The sequence below is a fragment of the Suncus etruscus genome, chromosome 11, assembly GCF_024139225.1.
Source record: "Suncus etruscus isolate mSunEtr1 chromosome 11, mSunEtr1.pri.cur, whole genome shotgun sequence".
NCBI classification, from domain to species: domain Eukaryota; kingdom Metazoa; phylum Chordata; class Mammalia; order Eulipotyphla; family Soricidae; genus Suncus; species Suncus etruscus.
In genome coordinates, this window is record NC_064858.1 from 73,411,370 (window position 1) to 73,438,048 (window position 26,679).

The following is a 26,679-nucleotide window of genomic DNA, read 5'->3' on the forward strand; positions in this document are numbered from 1 at the left end:
ATTTTCAGCAACATAAATATAACTACATTATATAATGCTCAGTGAAGTCTTGAGAATAAAATGAATAGAGAATAATCTCTCTCATATGTGGGACTTATGCAACACAACAGGAGAATACACATATTTGAGTTGGTGGGAGAGAATTGTAAGGAAGCTCCTTGGTGTTCTTGGGGGAGTGAGGTGAGTACACTGAGGTTTAGTGTAGTGTTGAGATTTTTTTTTTTTTTGCGTGAAACATCATCATTGTATTGTAGACTACAGGGAAGGAAGGAAGGAAGGAAGGAAGGAAGGAAGGAAGGAAGGAAGGAAGGAAGGAAGGAAGGAAGGAAGGAAGGAAGGAAGGAAGGAAGGAAGGAAGGAAGGAAGGAAGGAAGGAAGGAAGGAGGAGAGGAAGGAAGGAAGAGGAAGGAAGGAAGGAAGGAAGGAAGGAAGGAAGGAAGGAAGGAAGGAAGGAAGGAAGGAAGGAAGGAAGGAAGGAGGGAGGGAAGGAAGGAAGGAAGGAAGGAAGGAAGGAAGGAGGGAAGGAAGGAAGGAAGGAGGGAGGGAGGAGAAAGGGAGCGAGGGAAGGAAGGAAGGAGGGAAGGAAGAGAGAGAGGAGGAAGGAGAAAGGAAGGGAAGGAAGAAAAAAGGGAGGGAGGGAGGGTGGAAGGAAGGAAGGAAGGAAGGAAGGAAGGAAGGAAGGAAGGAAGGAAGGAAGGAAAGAAGGAAGGAAGGATGGATGGTTAGGTGGATTGATGGATGAATGGTTGAATGGATGGATGAAAGGAAGGAGGGAAGGAAGGAAGGATGGAAGGAAGGAAGGAAGGAAGGAAGGAAGGAAGGAAGGAAGGAAGGAAGGAAGGAAGGAAGGAAGGAAGGATGGATGGATGGATGGATGGAAGGTTAGGTGGACGGATGGATGAATGGTTGGATGGATGGATGGAAGGAATGAAGGAAGGAAGGAGGGAAGGAGGAAATGAAGGAAGGAAGGAAGGAAAGAAGAAGGAAGGAGGGATAAAGGGAGGGAGGGAAGGAAGGAAGGTGGGAAGGAAGGGAGGGAGGAGGAAGGAGAAAGGAAGGAGGAAGGGAAGGAAGGAGAAAGGGAGGGAGGGAGGGTGGAAGGAAGGAAGAAAGGAATGTAGGAAGGAAGGAGGAAGGGAGGGAAGGAGGGAGGAAGAAAGAGAGGGAGGGAGGAAGGAAGGATAGTTAGGTGGATGGATGGATGAATGGTTGAATGGATGGATGGAAGGAAGGAGGAAGGGAAGGAAGGAAGGAAGGAAGGAAGGAGGGAGGGAGGGAGGGAGGGAAGGAGGGAAGGAAGAAAGGAAGAAAAGAAGGAAGGAAGGAGGGAAAAAGAAAGGGAAGGAAGAAAGGAGGGAGGGAAGGAAGGAAGGGAGGAGGAGGGAGAAAGGAAGGAGGAAGGGAAGGAAGGAGAAAGGAAGGAGGGAGGGTGGAAGGAAGGAAAGAAGGAGGGAAGGAAGGAGGGAGGGAGGGATGGGTGGAAGGAAGAAGAAAAGAAAGAGAGTAGGAAGGAGAAAGGAAGGAGGAAGGGAGGAAGGAGAAAGGGAAGGAGGGTGGAAGGAAGGAAGGAAAGAAGGAAGAAAGGAAGGAAGGAGGGAAGTAGGAAGGGAAGGAAGGAAAGAAGGAAGGGAGGGAGGAAGGAGGGAGGGAAGCAGGGAGGGAAGAAAGGAGGGAAGGAAGGGAGGGAGGAGAAAGGAGAAAGGAAGGGAAGGAAGGAGAATGGGAGGGAGGGTGGAACGAAGGAAGAAAGGAAAGAAGGAAGGAAGGAGGGAGGGAAGGAAGAAAGGAGGAAGGAGAAAAGAAGGAGGAAGGGAAGGAAGAAGAAAGGGAGGGTGGAAGAAAGGAAGGAAGGAAGGAAAGAAAGAACGAAGGAAGGGAGGGAAGGAGGAAGGAGGGAAGGAAGAAAGGAAGGGAGGAGGAAGGAGAAAGGAAGGAGGAAGGGAAGGAAGGAGAAAGGGAGGGTGGAAGGAAGGAAGGAGGGAGGGAGGGCAGAAAGGAAGAAGGGAAGGAAGGAAGGGAGGAGAAAGGAGAAAGGAAGGAGGAAGGAAAGGGAGGAAGAGAGGGTGGAAGGAAGGAAGGAAAGAAGGAAGAAAGAAAGGAATGTAGGAAGGAAGGTGGGAGGAGGGAGGGAAGAAAGGAAAGAAGGGAGGGAGGAGAAAGGATAAAGGAAAGAGGAAGGGAAGGAAGGAGAAAGGGAAGGAGGGTGGAAGGAAGGAAGGAAGGAAAGAAGGAAGAAAGGAAGGAAGGAGGGAAGTAGGGAGGGAAGGAAGGAAGGAGGGAAGGAAGAAAGGGAGGAGAAAGGAGAAAGGAAAGAGGAAGGAGAGGAAGGAGAAATGGAGGGAGGGTGGAAGGAAGGAAGAAAAGAAGGAAGGAAGAAAAGAAGGAAGGAAAAAGAAGGGAGAGAGGGAAGGAAGGAGGGAGGGAAGAAAGGAAGGGAGGAAGGAAGGAGAAAGGAAGGAGGAAGGGAAGGAAGGAGAAAGGGAGGGAGGGTGGAAGGAAGAAAGGAAAGAAGGAAGAAAGAAAGAAATGTAGGACGGAAGGAAGGAGGGAGGGAAGAAAGGAGGGAGGGAGAGGAAGGGAGGAGGAAGGAGAAAGGAAGAGGAAGGGAAGGAAGGAGAAAAGAAGGGAGGGTGGAAGGAAGGAAGAAAAGAAGGAAGGAAGGAATGTAGGAAGGAAGGAGAGAAGGAGGGAGGGAGGGAAGGAAGGAAGAAAAGAAGAAAGGAAGGAAGGAAGGAGGGAGGGAGAAAGGGAAGGAAGGAAGGGAGGGAGGGAGGAGGAAGGGAAGGAAGGAGAAAGGGAGGGAGGGAGGGTGGAAGGAAGGAAGGAAAAAAGGAAGGAGGGAGGGAGGGAAGGAAGAGGGAAGGAGAGAGGGAGGGAGGGTGGAAGGAAGGAAGGAAAAAAGGAAGGAGGGAGGGAGGGAAGGAAGGAGGGAAGGAAGGAAAGGAGGAGGAAGGAGAAAGGGAAGGAAGGAGGAGGGAAGGGAGGGAGCATGGAAGGAAGGAAGGAGGAAATGTAGGAAGGAAGGAAGGAAGGAGGAAATGTAGGAAGGAAGGAAGGAGGGAATGTAGGAAGGAAGGGAGGAGGAAGGAGAAAGGGAGGGAGGGTGGAAGGAAGGAATGTAGGAAGGAAGGAGGGAGGGTGAAAGGAAGGAATGTAGGAAGGAAGGAGGGAGTGAGGGAGGGTGAAAGGAAGGAATGTAGGAAGGAAGGAAGGAGGAAGGAGAAAGGAAGGAGGAAGGGAAGGAAGGAGAAAGGGAGGGAGGGAGCATGGAAGGAAGGAAGGAATGTAGGAAGGAAGGAAGGAAAAAAGGAAGGAAGGAAGGAGGGAGGGAGGGAGGGAAGGAGGAAGGAGGGAAGGAAGGAAGGGAGGAGGAAGGAAAAAGGAAGGAGGAAGGGAAGGAAGGAGAAAGGGAGGGATGGAGGGTGGAAGGAAGGAAGGAAAGAAGGAAGGAATGTAGGAAGGAAGGAATGTAGGAAGGAAGGAAGGAATGTAGGAAGGAAGGAAGGAAGGAAGGAAGGAAGGAAGGAAGGAAGGAAGGAAGGAAGGAAGGAAGGAAGGAAGGAAGGAAGGAAGGAAGGAAGGAAGAAAGGAAGGAAGAAAGGAAGAAAGGAAGGAAGGAAGGTAATCTAAATGCATCTACTAAAGGTAAAGGAAGCCAGCAGTGGGGCCAGAGAGATTGCATGGAGGTGGGGTGTTTGCCTTGCAATGCAGAACGACAGTGGTTCGAATCCCAGCATCCCATATGGTCCCCCGAGCCTGCCAGGAGCGATTTCTGAGTGTGGAGCCAGAAGTACCCCTGAGCACTGCTGGTGTGTGACCCCCCCTCCAAAAAAAAGAAGCCAGCAGTACCTTATAAAGTTAAAAGAAAGCACTGCTCTGACTCTCTAGAAATAAATATCTTCTTTACTATAAACCAAATTTGGTCTCAGCAAATCACAAGGTGAGTCATTTCAGAATGAGAGGATAGATAGTAAACTTACATTTGTCAGGGAAATGTTATGTTTATATAGTCAGTATAAGCAAAAAATATAAGTGAAAAGGGACTATTTCTTGGACCCCTAAACATTGCTGGGTGTAGCCCCTAAGGTCACACAAACATTACTGAACATCAAACACAGACTTCTGCTCATCAGCAGAATCAGTTTCCCTCTGGACACAATAATAACAGTAAAGGAACTAAAGTCGAATATTATCTATTACATAGCAAGAATTGGTTTAAAGCAATTTCTGATATTCTTCATTTTTCTCAATACCTATCACTATAACCATTCCCATTTTACATATGGAGAAATGGTGGTTTTATGTACAAGAGCCATAAAACTAATATTTACTACTTTAGAGCATAGTGAATGAGAAAAAATATTTCTATACATTCAAAAAGAAAAACTTGGAGAGATACAATGACCATAAGGATAGTCCCACACACTGAGATTGACTCTTAGCTGCCTTCTCGTCATCTTCATGTTGCTCTCTTCCTTCTTCTTAATAGGTTCCACTGAGAAATGCTGAGATTCTGCCAGGCCTTCAGAAGTTCAAATACCTTGACCTTTAGGGATAATTCCAAAAACCTGTGGAGGCCAGTTTCCTAGCCCATATTCAGGACTGCAAAACCTCATGTCCAGAAGAACTACTATAAATCAATCTTGCTGTAATACCTGCAAAAGAATACCACAGATAGATGAGAATAAGAAAGTTTCTAAGAAAAACATTTGAGAAGATTGTTCATAAAGTTCTGGGACTAGAAATGACAGCTCACTAGACACCCTCTACCCTTTGTCAGACATTTCTACATTTTTTTTCTGTATCCAAGTGAACAGCCATATCCTCTTTCCAAATGTTTTCAATTCTGGCCAAAAGGCACACACTCAACAAGAGATCCACACCAGGAATCTAATTGCCTCTGGATTCTAACCCCCATACCCCATCGCCAAGGGCTATTAATGCTAAAGTCTACTCCCAATGACTCTTTTTGATATTTACAGTTGACATCATGGGACACTTCTTCAAACCTCCAGATCCAAAAAGATGTTCCCTCTTCTGGGAACCTTGTCATGACTCCTCAAGCAGACCTGAATGTCATCCTTATTCCCACACACTTTGTACACAGAGTTATTCAAATCAGTCAATCTATTCTAATGTAAAATCACTGTTTCTCCGGCTAGAGTAGACCACTCAGTCCATTTCCCAGGCTGAGGGGAATGTTGGCATTTTAGAGCTCCCAACTGAGTCCCTATTCAGTTAATGAATAGTGAAGAGAATAAAGGCCTTACCAAGTTAAGATAATTCTTGATTTTGGGCCACACCCATTGACGCTCAGGGGTTATTCCTGGATATGCACTCAGAAATCGCTCCTGGCTTGGGGGGACCATATGGGACACCAGGGGACCCAACCGCAGTCCTTTCTAGGCTAGTGCTGGCTAGTGCTTGCTAGTGCCTTACCTCTAGGGCCACCACTCTGGTCCCCAAATTAAGATAATTCTTAAGGATAAAAAAGTTCCAGAGCTCCAGAGGTCCTCTTAAGATAGACTGAAGTCTCTGTTAACAGTTTGATTTTTTAAACTACTACCTGTGCTCATTCCTGCTTTGCTCACCAATCCAGATGTTCTCAATACACCTTTCAAATGCACATCTCAGACTCTCAGTGTCTAACCTAAGATCCTAAATTGTTAGCTCCTAGAAGGCACAGGGATTTAAATGATGACCATTAAGTGAATGACTGGGGACATACAGGATACAAAATTGTTATCTCCAAATATCTAAAATACATATGTATGTAAAGAACAATAATTATACTTTTTGTATTTGGGGCTTGGGTGGGAGACTAAATTGCCTAATATGTGAAAACTACAAATAAACATCTTATTTCAAAATAAATAAAAACTCAGACCATGCACTATTAAGTAGCATTAAGTTATTACTCATGAAGTTGTTTAAGCAGAAGGAGATCCTTAAAGAAAACAGTGTAAAAATGAATTGAATAGCACAAATTAGAGAGAAGTGAGCCACATTTGATTTTCCTTCCAATACTACATTATGTGTGCTAAAACTTTTAAAATAAATAATGAAAGTCACAAATATTTCTACTTAAGTGCTAGGAGATAAGACAGATAAATAGCAACTTTTAGACAGTGATTTGAAAACTTGATTGTAATAGGATTTTAGACATACAGTATTTCCACCACTCCATGTCCCCATTCTGCCATCAATGACCTGGCAGCATCTTTTCCACCTCCACTTCAATCTATTTCAACAGGTATATATTTTTTAATTTAATTATTGTTTTTTGGGTCCCTATGCTTTGAACAGTGTGTGTCTAGTGGTTTATACACAAATACTCGAGGATCTCTACACACAGATGAGCCCACATCCCTCATCTATTTCCCCAGACCATCTCTACTGGCTTTCCGGCTCCTTATCACTCTTCTTGGCTTTTTTTTTCTGACACTTAGATTCTGTCCATTCTGTCAATGCTTCCTCCATCTATTGAATCTTTGATATCTTTCAGACTTTGTTCATGTTATCTATACAATACAGAGTAGTAAGAGTAATTGGGATTTGTCCTTGTCCTCTGACTTCCTTCGCTTAACAATGCACTTAACTGAATATCCATTTGATTGAGAGTTTTTGTTTCATCACAGATTGTTTAACACCAATTGTCTGTAGACCTTTTGACATATGCCTCTAATGGTTTGAGGTGATATCTCATGGTCTTCTTAATTTTTATTTTCTTAATAATAAGTGGCTATCGCAGCTGCCACCATGTAAACAATGGCTCAGTTTACCAACTAATCTCAAAAGAGATGAAAGTCAAGCTGCTGAAATATATGGGTTTCACCAGTCTTTGGGTGATGAACTCTTGGAAGGGATGCGAACAAGAGTTGTGCCAGTTCTACATGTGCTACAGCTCCAATTTCCACAATCCAGACAATCCAATAGGAGCAGCACACAAAATTAGATGGAAAAGTAGCATAGAAGCCAATTAAGTTCAGTAAACAAAAACAATAACACAGAGGCTTAGCTAACAATAAATGGTTCAGTAAACTCTCAGGCAATTACTTTAATGACACTGAGTTATAAAATTGTTCATGAAATTTCTTTTACTGAATATAAACTAAATTATTTTGTGCCCACTGAAGACATAAAGGCCTGGTGGTTGGGAACTGGAGACAATGGCAGACAGATCACATTGGTGGTGGGATTGATTTTGGAACACTGAATACCTGAAACAATTGTATTAAGAACCAATTTTATAAACTGTAGCTTAAATAAAGTAAAATAATAATAATAAGTGATAATGTTTTTTCATATGCTTACTTCCAACTATCTTATTCAGAGACCAAGCTATAGATGATAACCTGTTTTATTTCTTCTCCCCTTTTAATATGGTTATTATTGGATTATTGATGTTGAGCTTTGTGAGTGCTTTATATGTCTTGAATATTAGTCTAATGTATTGTGTGCAAATATTTTCCCTCATTTACTAAGGCACTTTTAAAGTTTCATCTGTGTTTCTTGTACTATGCAAACCCTTTTTTAAGTTGTTATAGTTTCCATTTGTTTATTTGTGGTTTCCTTGATTTTACCATGGAATTATATCATAAAAGTTGAATCCTACTGTTAAACACTCCTTTAAGAGTTTCATGACAGATCTCAGTAGACTCTGGCAGCCTGAGTTACTCCAGTAGATTCTGCCAGTACAGACCCCACTCTGCCAAAGGTCCAGCATTCATTGATCCTTATTCAGTTCCTACCACCACCCTGAGAAAAAGGCTGTGCTTCATGACTGATACTGGATAGATGCCAGCAGCTGATCATTCCAGCTTCTATAACTCCTGAAGCAAGCAGATGCATTTGTTGTCATGTGATCATTCCAAAGCTTTACAGAGCTGACAGCCCAACAGAAGCATAGAAAATTTAATAGAAAAAGATTATGTAGAAAGCCTACTAAGCTTAATGAGTGAACACAATAACGACATAGAAGGCTCAAATAGCACCTGACAGTTAGAGCTCATCCTCAGACAATGACTATTAAAATCACAACAAAAAACAAATTGTAACAAGCACTGTAAAGTAAATTATTTTGTGCCTTCTACAGGATCAGGCTCGGGGGACAGAGACATTGGTTGGAGAGGAAGGGCACAAGGGGACTGTTTTGGAACAACTGTTTATTGGAATATATGAAACACCTGTATTGTGAATCAACTTTGTAAATCACATTATTTAAAGTGTCATATACAATTTTAAAAAGGGGGGGCGGAAGAGATGGAGGTAGGGACATTTGCCTTGCATGCAGAGATTGGGTTTCAGTCATAAACAGAATACCCCGCTTCACCAGTGCAACACACAGTGGTATAAGGCTGTTCATATTACAGTTTGGTGGGGTTTTATTCCCCAATTGCAAAGGTTTTCATGATTGAGTTTAGTCATAAAACCTTCAAGTGCACCTCCCCATTCCCAGAAGCCTGTCTGTGTCATCTCTCGCTCACTCCCTCTCTTTCTCTTCTCTCTCGTGCATGCATTCATTCTCTCTTTTTTCTTTCTCTCTTTTTCCCTTTTTTCCCCTTTAGACACTGTTGTTTGCAATGATATTATTGAAGGGGTATCATGCAAATTCCTTTATCTCCTTTCAGCACGAAGTTTTTGTCCAGAGTTTTTGTCCAACTATCATTTAAAAACAGCATTTAGGCCTCCCTGAAGATTTCCTGAATAAAAACATGTATTTTAACAAGATTCCTAGGTGACTTACATAACATTAAGGTTTGAAAAACTATTCTAGGCAACAATTACTAAAACAATTCTGGCTTCAAAAAGGCATCGATGCATAATGTTTAAAGTAAAGATGTTTTTTCTTGTTTGTGACTATAGTCAACAGTGTTCAGGGCTTAGTCAACACTGTGTTCAAGGACTCGTACAGCTGTGGTGCTCGGGGGGGGGGGGGGGGGCTATATGCAATTCCAAGAAGCAAACCCAGGTCTGCCACATACAAGGCAAGCACCCTACCCACTAGACTGTCTCTCCAGTTCATCCACATATATTTGTTAAGGCAGAGAAACCACCTTCAATTAGTTTCATTAAAAATGCTTTACAGGGGCCGGAGAGATAGCACAGCGGCGTTTGCCTTGCAAGCAGCCAACTCAGGACCTAAGGTGGTTGGTTCGAATCCCGGTGTCCCATATGGTCCCCCGTGCCTGCCAGGAGCTATTTCTGAGCAGACAGCCAGGAGGAACCTCTGAGCAATGCCGGGTGTGGCCCAAAAAAACAAAACAAAACAAAACAAAAAATGCTTTACAGAGTTAGTCTGCAAAAGGTGAATTACAATCTGCTGACTTTTTCTCTGTTTAAGAAATTTTAATAACAATATAATATTTTATAAATACATAACATATACTATAAACATCTAAGTCCATGTCTACCAGTAGCATTTTGTATTTTGCATTCTATACACGTTCAGTTAGACTGAATAACACTTTGGTAACAAGTACCAAAAACCCAAAATTTATTATAGGGGAACTGGAAGATAATTCAATTGAATAGTATGTACCTAATATGTATGAGGTCCTGAGTTTTATCTCTAGCAGCACATAGCTCCCTAAGTACTAAGGGGTAAACCTGATGGTAGCCTACAAAAGTGCTGGATATGAGCCCTATTTTTAAAATTATCATGATTGCATGTCATTTTCTGCTATCCACATCCCTCCTTTTGGTAACAAGTCAATCCTTTCTTTTCAAAAACTATCACAATGTCTGACAAAAAAAAATTGATAGGAATTCATCTCAAACAAACATACCCATACTAAGGCTGAAAAGATAATACATATGATTTGGGACTATCTATGATGGGTGTTTAGCAAATTATTGTTTAACCTGAATCAGGTAATATTGTAAGTAGCCCTAGAAATTAAATCAAAGCAATTCTTTCTATCACAGGAAAAACTAATTAACAGCTAAGGATAGAGTCAAAGGAAGGGAAATTGAGCCAAGAAATGTTATAAAAAGTAAGACAGAGAAACAGAATCCTAGGTTAACAGCTTAAATTCTAGATCATACCCCAAGTGCCTGATTAGCCAACTTCTCCACTCAGAGAGGTTTTATACGCAGTTTGTAGACCATTTAACAAAATTAGGTAGATAAGGGTTGCCTTCCTTGCACACATCCAACCTAGTTTTTGATCTCTGACATTCCATAAGATCTCTTAAGCACTGCCGAGGAATAATTCCCTGAGTAAAGAGGCAGGAATAACCCCTGAATATTGCCATGTATGACCCACAAACCAAAGGAACAAATAAATAATAAAAATTAAATATAAAATAAAATTTGTTTAAAAAATAAATAAATAAATAAATATTTGTTTTGAGGTACAGCAAGTAAGGCTCTTGCCTTGCATATAGCTAACCTGGGTTTGATCCCTAGCACCACATATGGTACCCCAAGTACCACCAAAAATGATCCCTGAGCATAATATAATGCATCTAAACACATACACAGAAAAAGACTTAAACAAAATATCCAAAAATTTTTATTAGGGGCAGTGACGCAAGCAGTAGGGTGCTTGCCTTGCACACGCTAACCTACAATGGACCAAGGTTAGATACCCCAGCATCCCATATTGTTCCCAAGCCAGGAGGATTTCTGAGTGCATAGCCATGTTAGCCCTGAGCATCACTGGGTGTAACCCAAAAACAAAAATAAGTTTTTCATTAAAAGTATAACTCATTGGCCCTAATTCATTGTCACTATATGCATGAAATACAACTATGAAGGACTTGTAATTCATAATGGGCTTGATAAAAATTTTTTTAAAAAGTGTAACTCTTTACAAATCATCTTTATCTTTATTTACTTCCCCTAAATTTCCAGATTTTCCTGTAATTTGTTTATATGTAAAAGTAATAATTCATCTAGGGGACATATTTAATATCTTTAAAAGGAGACAATTCATAAGTGTTCCTATTCCAAGAACAAAAATAATAAATAAAACAAAAATGAGAAGTACTTTATTATTAAATATTTCTTTCTCTTTTCTTTTTTTTTTTTTTTTTTTTTTTTTTTTGGTTTTTGGCCACACTCATTTGACGCTCAGGGGTTACTCTTGGCTAGTGCTCAGAAATCGCTCCTGGCTGGGGGGAACCATATGGGACGCCGGGGGATCTAACCACAGTCCGTCCTACGCTAGCACTTGCAAGGCAGACACCTTATCTCTAGCGCCACCTTCCCGGCCCCTAAATATTTCTTAACTATTTTATAAAATTTGAAGGAAAGACAAACACAGAAGGGAACTTAAACCTAGCTATTAGTAGCATATTACATATATTTAAATGGCTAAATAAGTCTATTTTTAATAAATATTACTTTTTTTGTTTTTTGTTTTTTGGGTCACACCCGGCATTGCTCAGGTGTTACTCCTGGCTGTCTGCTCAGAAATAGCTCCTGGCAGGCACAGGGGACCATATGGGACACCGGGATTTGAACCAATCACCTTTGGTCCTGATCAGCTGCTTGCAAGGCAAATGCCGCTGTGCTATCTCTCCGGGGCCCATATTTTTAAATAAATATTTCTATAAACAGTCATAAAAAGTTGTTCCTCTATGATGCTGAGCCTACTATAGTTTAACTAGAAAGAAGAAATATCAGTACACAATTCTATAAGGAAAAAAGAGCAGATTTTGAAATCATATAGAAAGAAATCTTATGAGGCATGGTAGAAAAGAAAACCACCCAGGATTTCTCAGGAGACACTCTGAGCTCTATAAAAACATCGAATATATAAATTCTTCAGTCAAAACAAAAAAGGCTCAATAAAACCAGTGGATCCGAACGAGGTTCAATCCCTGGATGCCCATATGGTCTCCAGAGCACCAACAGGAGTAATTCCTGAGTGCAGAGCCACAAGTAACTTCTCAGCATGCTGGGTATGGATCCATGAAAACAAACAAACGAAGACTCAATCTAAGGATTTAGGGGAAAAAACAGGGGGGGGAAGGAAAAACATTGAGAGCAGAAAAAACTAGGATGGTCCCAAGATTTTTAAGGGAACAAGAATAAATAGATATAGATTTGGTTCTATTTGGAAAAGCAAAGAAGGAGGGGCCAGCCAGATGGATTCATTTTCAAATCTTCTGAAATGACGCACTACAAATTCTTTTCAGGCTCTTCCAAGAAATTGAAGAAACAGAAACACTATCAAATAGTTTTTATGAATCTAACATCACCCTGATACCAAAGTAGACAGAGATGCTTCAAAAAAAGAAAACTATAGACCAATATCCTTGATGAACACAGATGCAAAGATCCTCAACAAAAACCTAGCAAATAGGATCCAACACCTCATCAACAATGACCAAGAATGACCACCTCATACATCATGACCAAGTAGGTTTCATTCCAGAGATGCAAGAGTGGAATAACATATGTAAAGAAATCAATATAATACACCATATCAACAAAAGAAAAAATACAAACCATATGATAAATATCAATAGATTCATAAAAAGCATTTGATAATGTCCAAGTACCCATTCATGATAAGAAACTCTCAACAAGATAGTAATGGAAGCAATATGTCAGGCTACAAAATTAACACACAAAAACCAATGGCCTTCTTATACACAAATAATGATAGAGAAAAAATTAACATTAATAAAACAAACCCATTCACATTTAGTGCCACACAAACTCAAATACCTTGGAGTCAACTTAATTAAAGAGGTGAAAGACCTATACTACAAAACACTGCTTCAAGAAGTAAAAGAGGACACAAGGAAATGGAGACACACACCCTGTTCATGGAATGGGAGGATTGACATCATTAAAATGGCGATACTCCCCAAAGCATTGTGCAGATTAATGCAATTCCTCTAAGGATACACATGACATTCTTCAAAGAAGTGGATCAAACACTCTTGAAATTTATTTGAAACAATAAACATCCACAAATAGCTAAAGCAATCCTTAGAGAAAAGAAGATAGGAAGCATCACTTTCTTCCAATTTCAAATTGTACTACAAAGCAATAGTCATTAAAACAGCATGGCATTGAATAAAGACAGACCCTCAGATCAAGGAATAGACTTGAGTATTCAGAGACTGTTCCCCAGACACACAATCAATTAATCTTTGATAAAGGGCCAGAAAAACAAAATGGAGCAAGGAAAGCCTCCTTAACAAATGGTGTTGGGACAACTGGTCAGCACATGCAAAAAAGCAAACTCAGACCTCATTCTAACCACCATGCACAAAGGTCAAATCCAAATGCATTAAAGACCTTGATATCAGACTCAGAACCATAAGGCATATAGAAGAACATGTAGGTAAAACACTCCATGACACTGAGACTAAAGGCATCTTCAAGGAGAAAACACCACTGTTCAAACAAGTGGAAGCAGAGATTAAACAAATATTAAACTGAGAAGCTTCTGCACCTCAAAGAAATAGTGAGTAGAATACAAAGGCCACCCACAGAATGAAAGAAACTATTTCCCAATACCCATCAGATAAGGGGCTAATATCTAAACATACTAGGTAGAAATAAAACTTCACGAGAAAAAAATCATCTAATCCCATCAAAAAGTGGGGAGAAGAAATAAGCAGACACTTCCTCAAAGAAGAAATACAAACGACCAAAAGGCACACGAAAAAATGTTCCACAATCATTATCATCAGGGGAAATGCAAATCAAAACAACAATGAGGTACTATCTCATGCCACAGAGACTGGTATACATCACAAAAAGACAAGAACAATAAGTGCTGGTGTGGATATGGGGAGAAAGAAAGTTTTATTCCCTGCTGGTGGGAATGCCGTCTAGTTCAGCCTTTATGAAAAACAATATGGATATTCCTCAAAAATATGGAAAATGAACTCCCTTATGATCCAATGATACCACTCCTAGGGATATACCATTGGAACAGAAAAAACACAATACAGAAATGCCCTCTGCACACCTATATTTATTGCATCACTATTTATAATAGCCAGAATCTGAAAACCATCCCCAGATGCCGGACAACAGATGAGTGACTAAAGAAACTGTGGTACATATACACAATGAAATACTATGTAGCTTTCAGGAAAAATGAAGTCATGAAATTTTCCTATACATAGATGGATATGGAAACTTTTATGCTTAGTGAGCGAGATAGATATAGAATAGTCTCACTCATCTGGGTATTTAAGAAAAATAGAAGACAGTATGGTAATAATGCCCAGAGACGATAGAGATGAGGGCTTGAAGGTCCAGCCCATGATATGAAGTTTACCACAAAGAGTGGTGAGTGCAGTTAGAAAAATAACTATACTAACAACTATGATGACAATGTTAATGAGTGAGAGAAATAGAATGCCTGTCTCAAATACAGGCAGTGGGTGGGGGAGGAGAAAGATGTGGGGCATTGTTGGTGGGAATGTTGCACTGGTGAAGCAGGGTGTTCTTTTTTAATTACTAAAACCCAACTACTTTGTAATTATGGCGCTTAAATAAATATATTATTAAAGAAAAAAAGAAGGAGGCACCAGAGTGATAACACAGAGGGTAGAGCATTTGCCATACAGGCCGCTGGCCTGGGTTCAATCCCAGCATCCCTTATTAAAGTCCCCAAGCCCAAAATATAAAAGAAAGAAAATGAAAATAAGAAAAATAAAAAGCTGACTTCTGGCTGAAGAACCAGGAGGAAAAAGAAAGAAAAGAAAGAAAGAAAGAAAGAAAGAAAGAAAGAAAGAAAGAAAGAAAGAAAGAAAGAAAGAAAGAAAGAAAGAAAGAAAGAAAGAAAGAAAGAAAGAAAGAAAGAAAGAAAGAAAGAAAGAAAGAAAGAAAGAAAGAAAGAAAAGAAAGAAAGAAAGAGAGAAAGAAAGAGAGAAAGAAATAGAGAAAGAGAGAGAGAGAAAGAAAGAAAGAAAGAAAGAAAAGAGATAAAGAAAGAAAGAAAGAAAAGAAAGAAAGAAAGAAAGAAAGAAAGAAAGAAAGAAAAGAGAGAAAGAAAGAAAGAAAGAAAGAAAGAAAGAAAGAAAGAAAGAAAGAAAGAAAGAAAGAAAGAAAGAAGAAAAAGCTAAGAATGAGTATTTTCAAAACAGGGTTTTGAAAGATTATGAACAAAATATGAATAGAAGATCATGTAATTAGAGAAAAAGTAATACTATCTGTTTAACTCTAAATGCTATTTTCTGAGAAAATTTCCCACAAACACTTTGATATTTTGGTATCCCATAGTTGAAGATGGAGCTGTATACCTGTTATTCTTTGGGGGGGGGTGGGCCACACCCAGTGGTACTCAGGGGTTACTCTTAGCTCTGTACTCAGAAATTATTCCTGGCAGGCTCAGGGGACCATATCAGATGATGGGGATCGAACTCAGTTTGGCTGGATACAAGGCAAATGCCCTCCCAGCTGTGCTCTTGTTCTGGCTTCACCTGTTACTCATCTACCCACTTTTTTTCCTATTAGATAACCTACATATCTAGATATCTAGATATCGCCATATCTGCTTACTCTGCATAATACAGTACTGAACAGAAATGTTTTTAACTGTCTATAAAACATTTGCCTAGTTTTCTGAAACCATTTCAAAGCTAAACTACTTGAACTCCCTGAAATATTCACTTAAAACCTCTGTTTTCCGCTCTCTTGAGCTGGAGGCTAGCTCTAGCTGGCATGGGGTTTGGGGAGACCCCATGTGGAAGGCCTTCTCCCTAACTTGGGTGCGCTGAGAGCCTTGATAGGCCCCCAGCCTTCCCCTCTTCTGCCCCCGGCCTCCAAGCCTTCTGGGGTGGCAGCCCAGGCGGCCGGACAAGGTGGGTGTCAGGAGGTCCCTCCTGGATGGGGCCCCAAGCTTTCCCCGCCCTTCCCCCAGCACTAGGGGGGAAGGGCACAGGGTGTAGGGCGGGGGCAGATCCTCTCTTGAGCTGGAGGCTAGCTCTAGCTGCCATGGGGTTTGGGGAGACCCCATGTGGAAGGCCTTCTCCCTAACTTGGGTGCGCTGAGAGCCTTGATAGGCCTCCAGCCTTTCCCTCTTCTGCCCCCAGCCTCAGGCCTTCTGGGGTGGCAGCCCAGGCGGCCGGACAAGGTGGGTGTCGGAAGGTCCCTTCTGGATGGGGTCCCAAGCCTCCCCCCCCCTTCCCCCAGCTCTAGGGAGGGAAGGGCACAGGGTATAGGGCGGGGGTAGATCCTGGCTTCCGGCTCTCTATCCATCCTCTCTTGAGCTGGAGGCTAACTCTAGTTGCCATGGGGTTTGGGGAGACCCCATGTGGAAGGCCTTCTCCCTAACTTGGGTGCGCTGGGAGCCTTGATAGGCCCCCAGCCTTCCCCTCTTCTGTCCCCGGCCTCCAGGCCTTCTGGGGTGGCAGCCCAGGAGGCCAGAAATGGTGGGTCCTAACTTGGGGTGTGCTGAGTTTTGCTTGGTTGCACTGTTTGTCACTGGCAATTTCTGACCAGTCTACATATGGAAAACCTGCACGTATTAAAGAGTATTCCTTATCCTTATGTTAAGTTTTGCGTATCCAGAATGTCCATTTTGTATTCTGACCTTTCCCACACCCCTACAAAGCTCATTTTTACTCCTTAATTCTCTCACCCCCCAAACATCACTAACCCACATTACTCTTTTTAACTTCAGTACTGCACAATCCTAATCACAGACCAAAGCCGTGCATTGTCTGTAACAACCCCAAACTGTTTCAAAAGACATAAAATGGACACGTATTTCTTTTGAATATTTTGTATTTTTTCTCTGACAGCTATAAGTCTTACTATATATATACTATAAGTCTTACTATATACTTACTATATACTTACTTATACAGTGATGATTCTACCCACTTTTTATCTTCTCTTTATGAGCTGTTCAACAAGGAATTTTGGTGAAAGAGTCCCCCAGTTTAATGCTTATGATTGAACTATGTTATGGGGATTGTTGGACTTGTTCTTATGGCCCCCATATGCGCCAATAATGCCACTTGGCATTGCTCCTTTTTTGCATAGGCACATTAAAATGGGGAAAATACTATACATACAAATAAGATCCTATCTAATAGAGATTGGAACACACAAATCTTGTAGTGCAAAGGGACCTTACACCCTGAACATTGACATAACGACCTGGCACAGGCCTCAGAAGAAAGGGCATTTTCCATTCACCCCTGAACCAGGGAAGTCATCCACGAAACATCCAGGTTTGTCTATAACATCACCTGGAAGCAATCCTCTACCATGGAAGACCCTACCACTGCTCAGACATCGACCTGCTCAAGAGACTTCCCTTAACACTGAGAAGACTTAACAACAACAACGACCTGCTTACAGGACAGGGCTTCCTGCATTACCCTTTAATTGTGAGGTGAAACGAGAGGACGCTCCACACCCTGACTTCAATGTAGGATATGCAGATTCCAGAATCTTTAATACAGAAACATGACACCAACAGAGACTGTGTGAAAAATAAAAGTGTGTTGGCACTACAGACAATGTCTTGGATTGGACGATCTAGCTTGCCTGGAGCCTAGAGTTGGTCTTATGCCAGGAAACTTCAGGGGTAGGGTCTCTGTATTTAGGCCAAGGTTATTCCTTTCCATGCCCCTCATATTTTGGTGGGCCTATCCAAACAACAATTGCCACTCTAACATTGTTTTTACTGTGCTCCTTTGATTCTAATCCTTAAAGAAAAAACACTTAAAATTTGAGGTTAACTTAAGCTAATATGCATGTACATGAAATGTAAAAAATACTATGCCTCTAATGTTTAAGGAGTTATGTAAGTTTTATGGCTTTAGATTGCCTTGTGTGCTGTTAAGAAATATTATAATGTGTTACAATCTGGGGACTTGAGGGACAAAGTAATTGTACATGAATTCTGTTTTATTTATCTTAATGTTCTTTGGCTGAAATTTTAAAGTTGAGATATCAGCAAGGGGACTTCTTCTGAGAATTATGTTATAGGTGATTGTCCTTCCACTATAACTTTACCTTGTCCTCTTTCTTTGCATCTTTTTCTCATAATTAAAAATAAAAAAAATAATAAATGAGAGAACAATGACCAGACCAAAAAATAAAATAAAATAAAACCTCTGTTTTTCAAATGAATTTCCAAACATTTAGAACCCATAGTTTCAGGATCATAGAATTAAGGCTTACTTGTAAGATCTAAATTTAGCTTTCTTTAAAGAAAATCTGGGAAGAGGATGTAAGAAAGGTGGTTAAGTATATATATATATATATATATATATATATATATATATATATATATATATTTGCTTTTTGGGCCACATCCAGTGATGCTCAGGGGCTACTCCTGGTTATGCACTCAGAAATCTTGGGGGACATTATGGTATGCCAGGGGATCTAACCGGGGTCAGTCCTAGATTAGCGCATGCAAGGCAAACCCCCTACCACTTGTGCCACCACTCCAGCCTCAAGTCTAAATATTTGACAAAACTTTTCCAAAAAAATTTTTTTTGGTTTTTGTGTCACACCCTGTGATGCTCAGGGGTTACCCCTAGTTATGTGCTCAGAAATTGCTTCTGGCTCCATCCTAGGTCAGCTGCGTACAAGGCAAAAGCCCTACCACTGCACTATCATTCTGGCCCCAAGAACTTTTCACATTTTTCAAACTGTGTTCACTGGCCTAACGACCTCTCTTCTAGAAAATTTTCACAAATATATATAGCCTCATGAATGTGTACATTAAGTGTTGTCTGTCCATTGCTGCATCATCTTTACCAGGAAAACAGCTCAAAGTCCATGAATTGTTTGAATAAATGACGCACTCACTTATTATACAACAATGTAAAAAATGAGGTAGCCATGAAAAGATATTTATAGTATACTGTAGAGTATATTATATTAATACTGTATATTTTAGTATAGTATTCATGTATAGTAAATTATATTAATACTGTAGAGTATATTACATTAATGGAGGCAGGGAACAAATTACAAAACAAATTAAAAAACCATACACAAGAAGACTAAAGCGACAGTACAGCCGGTAAGGCACTTGCTTGAATGCAGGGGACCAGGGTTCACATATGGACCCCTAAGTACTGCCAGGAATAATTCCTGAATGCAGTGTCAGGAGTAACCCCTGGGCATTGCTGTATGTTGTCCAAAACAACAACAACAGCAAAAAAAAAAAAAAAAAATTGGCAAAGTATATATTAAAAGATGTTGAGTTGAGGATTAAGTGGAAATCATTTCTACTTTACACTATATCTACATTAAATTTGTTTTTTAGTTTGTAACTTGTGGTTTCTAAAAATTAAACGCAAAAAAAAAAAAAATCCAAATAAAAATGTCAGCATGAGGGTGTCTGTAATGAATACAGACCATTACAGATCACTTCATAAGGAATTATCAAGATGACATAGGAGCAGAAACCCATTTGATGTCTTTCTTGGGGAAAAAAAGAAGTTTACAAAATTAGCACAAAACTCACCTAAGTACCATGCAAACATCAAACCTCCACCGATTGAATCTGAATCTGAGGCAACTCAGAGAAGACTTCCTTTGCAGCTTGACGGCAGTGAGCGCTGGCAGAGAGAACAGTCTCAGGGCTGCGTCTCCTTTTATTCTGGCTGGGATTCCAAGGACGCAGCCCGGGCCAATGACTGCACCCGGCCCAGATTGTCTCAGCACAGCGTGGCTTTCGTTTTCACCGAATGGAAAGTGAAACTCAACTGGAAGCTCCCGCCGATCTGGCCGGCGGAGGAGGAGCACACCCACGAAAGCACTGCTTCTGGCTAGGCGCATTTCAGGTGCGTGCCACCTTTCCAAAGACGCTATTTGTTGAAGAGTCCCAGAACATGCTTCCTTTTAAAATTTTAAGATCTTCGTATTTAGTTGTTCATAAACATTTAGGTGCCTCTTGGTTTATATGGCGGCATTTTATTTTTTTAATGCAATTTCTAAAACTTATCTTAAAAATCATGCATAGGGCAGGAGAGATAGCACAGCGGTAAGGCATTTGCCTTGCATGCAGCCGATCCAGGACAGATGGTGGTTTGATTTCCAGCATCCATATGGTCCCCCCCGAGCCTGCCAGGAGCAATTTCTGAGTTCAGAGCCAGGAATAATTCCTGAGCACCACCGGGTGTGACCCAAAAATCAAAAATAAATAAATAAAAATAAAGGTAGATCGGTGGTTTGTAGATTTGAAGGCGTTTGAATGAATGTGGCACGCAAATATACTGTTGTCTTTATTCTAATGTTCTGCTGCTCTGAGGAGCCTACTGAAAGATTCTAGGCGGTGAGAGATAGAGCAGAAATGGAAACGGTGAGTTTATTTTACCTCTTAGAATGGCAAAGATCGAACTTTCTCTAGCATTTACTGTATCCACTAGGTATGCCAGGCTCTTCTAAATTCTAAACCCAGTTCCACTTACACAGCAGTTTCGTTTCTTTCTTTTAAGACACCTTGACCTTAAAAAAATTCAGTCACCGTGAAATTACAAAGTTATTCATTACTGGTTTTCAGGAATGCAATGTTTCAACACCAAACCCTTCCTTTCATCAATGACCACTTCCCTCCAGCAAAGCCCTCCCTTTTGCCTTCTATCCATCAGTCGGCCTCTATGAGAGTTGCTTTCTTTCTATACTCTTTGTCCTGTACTTTTACAGTTCTATGTATAAGATTTTATCCTTCGCACTTCACCATCTTTCAGCACCCCCTTCTTCTCCCTGCTGAACTCTTCCCTCCACCATAGTTGTAGCCCATTTCCAGTCCGACCCTCCAGCTCTTACTCCAATGGCTTGTTTGCTTCTGAACATCAATTCTCATGTTCTTTATTTTCATTGTCATGAAAAAAGTGTGCCTTTGCACAAAAAGGTGGAAAAACACTGATCTAAAGAAGCTCCAGCAGGATCAAGGGCCAGGAAAGGAATGTCAAAAAACAACAAATACTCCCAGTTCTTCCTCCTGGCCACCTGGCAACCTAGCAATTGACCTAAAAAGAGAGTAACACATGGGTCAGATTGGAAGAGACACTATGTAAAGCCAACGTGGAAAAAGGAGGTGTGCACATGTTTGCCTGGGCACATGTTGTTCTAGCACACCTCCCCCATCTCCTCCCTAGAGATGGGGACTGGACTCTTTCCACTTTAGAGAAGCCTGTGTTCTCATGAGTGAGTTGCTCTCTTTTCTTTCTCTCTTCCTTCCCTTCCCAGAATTTTTAAATTGAATTTATTTGTTCATTTTCTTCAAGACCCTGGAACCTTAGAGGAGTAAGAGGAACCAGGCCTGCTAGTCAAGCCTGGGAGAACTGAGGAATGGTAGAATGATAAGAAAGAGTGACATTTAATGGGGCCAGAAAGATAATCAAATGATAGGGCAAATGTCTTACACATAGCCATGCCTGGGATCACATGTGGTCTCTAAGCACTGCCAGGAATTAAATCAGAAGTAAGTCCTGAGCACCATTGAATGTTCCCACCCTGCCTCAAAAAATATATAGTTAAGGGACTGGAGTAATAGTATTGCAGGTAAGGCATTTGCCTTGCATGCAGCCAACCTGTGAAATCATTAATCCATGATGACCAGACATTGTACACTTAGTTATGGTGCTCAAACACTTCATGTGGGTGCTTGAATACTTGTGGTGGTACACTGAAGATTTCTTACATTGTTAGGAACCAGAAATCCTACAGAGCAGAGTCTGTCCTGGGTGTTGGTATTAAATCTAGGCTTCACATAGGCAAGACTTTCTTTAAAATAAAATGGAAATTTTATTAAATGTTTTATCTGAAATATTCTTTTGGTTTAGAACATACTACATGACTTGCAAAACTTTGAAATTTGACTAAAACTTTAAACATACGCCATTAAAATCAACTAAAATATATGTGATGATTATGTATTCAAAGATCAGAGATTAGGAATCATTTCTGTATGTTCTTAGAATGAAGTCAAGTTAACAATGATGTATGTGAGCTCAATCTCCAGCTTTTTTGAGTTCCCATAAGATCCAGCTATACCACTCCCTAGGAACACAAAAATACAATACAAAAATTCCTTCCTCACACCTATATTCATTGCAGCGCTGTTTACAATAGCCAGACTCTGGAAACATCCCAGATGCCCCTCAATAGATGAATGGCTAAAGAAACTGTGGTAGATATATACAATGGAATATATACAATGGAATATGTCAGAAGAGATGAAGTCATGAAATTTTCCTATACATGGATGTATATGGAATCTATTATGCTGAGTGAAATAAGTCAGAGGGAGAGAGAAACACAGAATAGTTTCACTCATCTATGGGTTTTGAAAAAATAAAACATTTATGTAATGATTCTCAGAGACAAAATAAAGGAGGACTGGAAGGTCCAGCTCACGACATGAAACTCACTACAGAGAGTGATGGGTGCAGTCACAGAAATAATTAAACTGAGAACCATCATAACAAAATGTGACTGAATGAGGGAAGTAGAAAGCCTGTCTAGAGTACAGGCCAGTGTGGGGTGGGGAGGAGGGACACTTGGGATATTGGTGATGGGAAGAGTTTTTTTAAAAGACAAACAAACAGGGGCCAGGAGAGATAGCACAGCGGCGTTTGCCTTGCAAGCAGCCGATCCAGGACCAAAGGTGGTTGGTTCGAATCCCGGTGTCCCATATGGTTCCCGTGCCTGCCAGGAGCTATTTCTGAGCAGACAGCCAGGAGTAACCCCTGAGCACTGCCGGGTATGACCAAAAAGCCAAAAAAAAAAAAAAAAAAAGACAAACAAACAAACAAAAACCACACAATGATGTATAAGGCCATTTACCACAAGCCAATGGCAAATATTATACTCAGTGGAGATAAACTAAAAGACTTTCCTCTAAAATCTGGTAGAAGACAAGGCTGCCCCCTCTCACACTCCTATTTAACATAGCTCTGGAAGTACTTGCCATAGCAATTAGGCAAGAAAAAGATATCAAGGGCATCCAGATAGGAAAAAAAGAAGTCAAGCTCTCAGTGTTTGCAGATGACATGATACTATATTTAGAAAACCCTAAAGACTACCAAATAGCTTCTAGAAACAATAGATTCATATAACAAATGGCAGACTAAAAAACTAACACACAAAAATCAATGGCCTTATTATACACAAATAATGATAGAGAAGAAATTAACATTAATAAAACAATCCCATTTACATTAGTGCCACACAAACTCAAATACCTTGGAGTCAACTTAACTAAAGAGGTGAAAGACCTATACAAAGAAAACTACAAAACACTGCTTAAGAAATAAAAGAGGACACAAGGAAATGGAGACACACACCCTGTTCATGAATTGGGAGAACTAACATCATTAGTTTGTTTGTTTTTGTTTTGTTTTTGGGTCACAACCAGCAGCGCTCAGGGGTTACTCCTGGCTCTGTGCTCAGAAATCACCCCTGGCAGGCACAGGGAACTATATGAGATGCCGGGATTCGAACCACCGTCCTTCTGCATGAGAGGCCTTACCTCTATGCTATCTCTCCGGCCCCTAATGCAATTCTTCTAAGGATACCCATGACATTCTTCAAAGAAGTGGATCAAACACTTTTGAAATTCTTTTTGTGTGGGGAGCCTAGCTGATGGAACCTAGAACAAAAGTGCCTCAGAAATCCCTGACCTTGTTACCCACGTGACCAGAGGCACCCATGCCCTGAGGACAAAGAAATAGACAAACACTAAAGTAAATTTAAAGCAGCCCAATACATCCAGCCAGAAAGAAAATTATAAAGCAACTTGCCTTTGTGTTAGCAAAAGATTAATATGATTACAGCTGATGTTTTATTTATGCTTGCTGAGTAAAATGTATAAGACCCTGTTTGGATCTTGTGCTTTCAGTATAAACATGTGCTCAGGTCTACCTTTTTTTTTTTTTTTTTTTTTGTGGTTTTTGGGTCACACCCAGCAGTGCTCAAGGGTTTTTCCTGGCTCCAGGCTCAGAAATTGCTCCTGGCATGCACGGGGGACCATATGGGATGCCGGGATTCGAACCGATGACCTTCTGCATGAAAGGTAAATGCCTTACCTCCATGCTATCTCTCCGGCCCCTCAGGTCTACCTTTTTACCCCTCCCTATTACCTGCCCCCAGCTTATGCTAATGAGTGCTTGCAGTTGTAATTGGTGGAAACCTGTAACACCCTCTGACGTATTTCGCCCTTAAAAGCTGATCTCCCCGGCAATATACCCCTTTTGAACAGCAAGCGTTGTCTTGAAGATTTTTCTTACTAACTTCTCAAGTTTTCTTCACAGATCGGACCTGCTTGAGTAAACCCACAAATTACTAGCAACCCTCATTCCCACACTCCCGCAGGTTAGGGGTCCCCCACCGAAGGTTGCTTTTTTGTTTGTTTGTTTTTAGGTCACACCTGGCAGCACTCAGAGGTTCCTCCTGGCTCAACGTTCAGAAATCACTCCTGGCAGGCTCGGGGGACCATATGGGATGCCGGAATTCAAATCACCATCCTTCTGCATGCAAGGCAAATGCCTTACCTCCATGCTATCTCTCAATGCTCACACTCCTGAAATTCATTTGGAACAATAAATACCCACAAATAGCTAAAGAAACCCTTAGAAAAAAGAAGATGGGAAGCATCACTTTCCCCAATTTCAAATTGTACTACAAAGCAATAGTCATTAAAACAGCATGGTATTAGAATAAAGACAGACCCTCAGATCAAGGAATAGACTTGAGATTTCAGAGACCGTTTCCCAGACATACAATCAATTAATCTTTAATAAAAAGTAAAAAAAAAAAAAAAAGCAAACTCAGACCTCACTCTAACCACCATGCACAAAGGTTAAATCCAAATGCATTAAAGACCTTGATATCAGACTCAGAACCATAAGGTATATAGAAGAACATGTAGGTAAAACACTCCATGACACTGAGACTAAAGGCATCTTCAAGGAGAAAACACCACTGTTCAAACAAGTGGAAGCAGAGATAAACAAATATTAAACTGAGAAGCTTCTGCACCTCAAAGGAAATAGTGAGTAGAATACAAAGGCCACCCACAGAATGGGAGAAACTATTCACCTAATACCCATCAGATAAGGGGCTAATATCTAAGACATACAAGGTAGAAATAGAACTTCACGGGGGCTGCGGGATCGCTCTGCCCTGCCCTGCCTTTGTTCACTCTGAGGACTTCGGGGAAAACTCCTATCTCTGTCTGCCTGAAACTGTGCTTCTGAACTTCCGAAGGTTTCCTCAGGGGCCTAGGGAGCGCACCCCCAAAAAAAACTGCATTTTGAAGCTGGTGAGTGCCTGCATTCTGGGGCCGCGGGATCACTCTGCCCTGCCCTGCCTTTGTTCACTCTGAGGACTTCGGGGAAAACTCCTATCTCTGTCTGCCTGAAACTGTGCTTCTGAGCTTCCGAAGGTATCCTCAGGGGCCTAGGGAGTGCACCCCTAAAAAACTGCATTTTGAAGCTGGTGAGCAGCTGCATTCTGGGGCTGCGGGATTGCTCTGCCCTGCCCTGCCTTTGTTCACTCTGAGGACTTACAACTAGAGGCAGCAGAAGCGCTCAGCCGCTTCGCTTCCCTTTGCAGCCGCGAAATCTTCCTAATCAATGAACCCCACCACAATACGCAGGAAAAACCACACTACAAGCGTGACAATGGGGAAAACTCGCAGGCAAACACCATCCATAGAGAATGAAGACGAAAGCTCGGTTGATCTAATAAATTACAACCACCTGATTAACCTTTCAGATAAGGAGTTTAGAGTAGAAATATGGAATATGTTTGTAGACCTCAAAAAGAGCATAGATCGATCTGAAGAGAACACAAAAACAGAAATCAGAAAACTCCAAACTGAAATAACAGATCTGAAAAATACGGTTGCTCAACTGAAAACCACAATGGATAGCCTCGCCAACAGGGTATCAGCAGCTGAGGAGAGAATCGGAGTACTGGAAGATGAGATGCAGAAAAGCTCAACACAACAGAAGAAATTGGAAAAGAACATTAAGACAAACGAACAGGCAATGGAAAATGTACTCAAGGCATGCGAAGAGATGAAAATAGAAGTCTTTGATAAACTCAACAGAAACAACATAAGAATCATTGGAGTCCCAGAAACCCAGGAAGGAGATCTCCAAGAAGAATCAACTGTCAAAGACATCATCAAAGAGATACTCCCAGAGTTAAAGCCTACATGCAATCAAATACTGCATGCCCGAAGAATACCAGCTAAAAGAGACCCAAAGAAAAACACCCCAAGACACATCCTCGTTACAATGACAAATCCCATAGATAGGGATAGAATACTGAAAGCAGCAAGATCAAAAAGGGAAATTACATTCAAAGGAGCATCCCTAAGACTTACAGCAGACATGTCACAAGAAACTCTCAAGGCCAGAAGACAGTGGTTGGATATTGTGACAAGATTGAATGAAATGAATGCCTCCCCAAGAATACTGCACCCAGCCCGACTCACATTCAGGTTTGGAGGAAGAATACACAGCTTCATGGATAAACAACAGCTCAGAAACTTCACAGATGATAAACCAGCCTTAAAGGAAAAACTGACAGGTCTACTCTAAGACAAGAGAGACCAACAAACACAGCAAACTTATCTACAAAGATGACATTAAATCCTATGACAATCATCTCCCTCAATGTCAATGGACTAAATTCACCAATTAAAAGACACAGAGTGGCAAAATGGGTCAAAAAGATGAATCCAACCTTCTGCTGCCTACAAGAAACACATCT

The 26,679-nt window shown here is 41.0% G+C and overlaps 2 protein-coding genes across 2 annotated transcripts in view; both read right to left on the reverse strand.

Moving 5' to 3' along the window:
* USP18 (ubiquitin specific peptidase 18) overlaps positions 1–4,570 on the reverse strand; it is a 39,022-nt gene extending 34,452 nt beyond the window's left edge. Inside the window, exon 1 of the mRNA XM_049783657.1 lies at positions 4,427–4,570. Within this exon, the coding sequence (XP_049639614.1) occupies positions 4,427–4,463 (37 nt within the window). The 5' untranslated portion in view covers positions 4,464–4,570. The remainder of the gene's footprint in view (positions 1–4,426) is intronic.
* The window catches only part of BCL2L13 (BCL2 like 13), a 1,170,396-nt gene that overhangs the window by 637,352 nt on the left and 506,365 nt on the right, over positions 1–26,679 (reverse strand). The gene's annotated exons all lie outside the window — the stretch shown is intronic.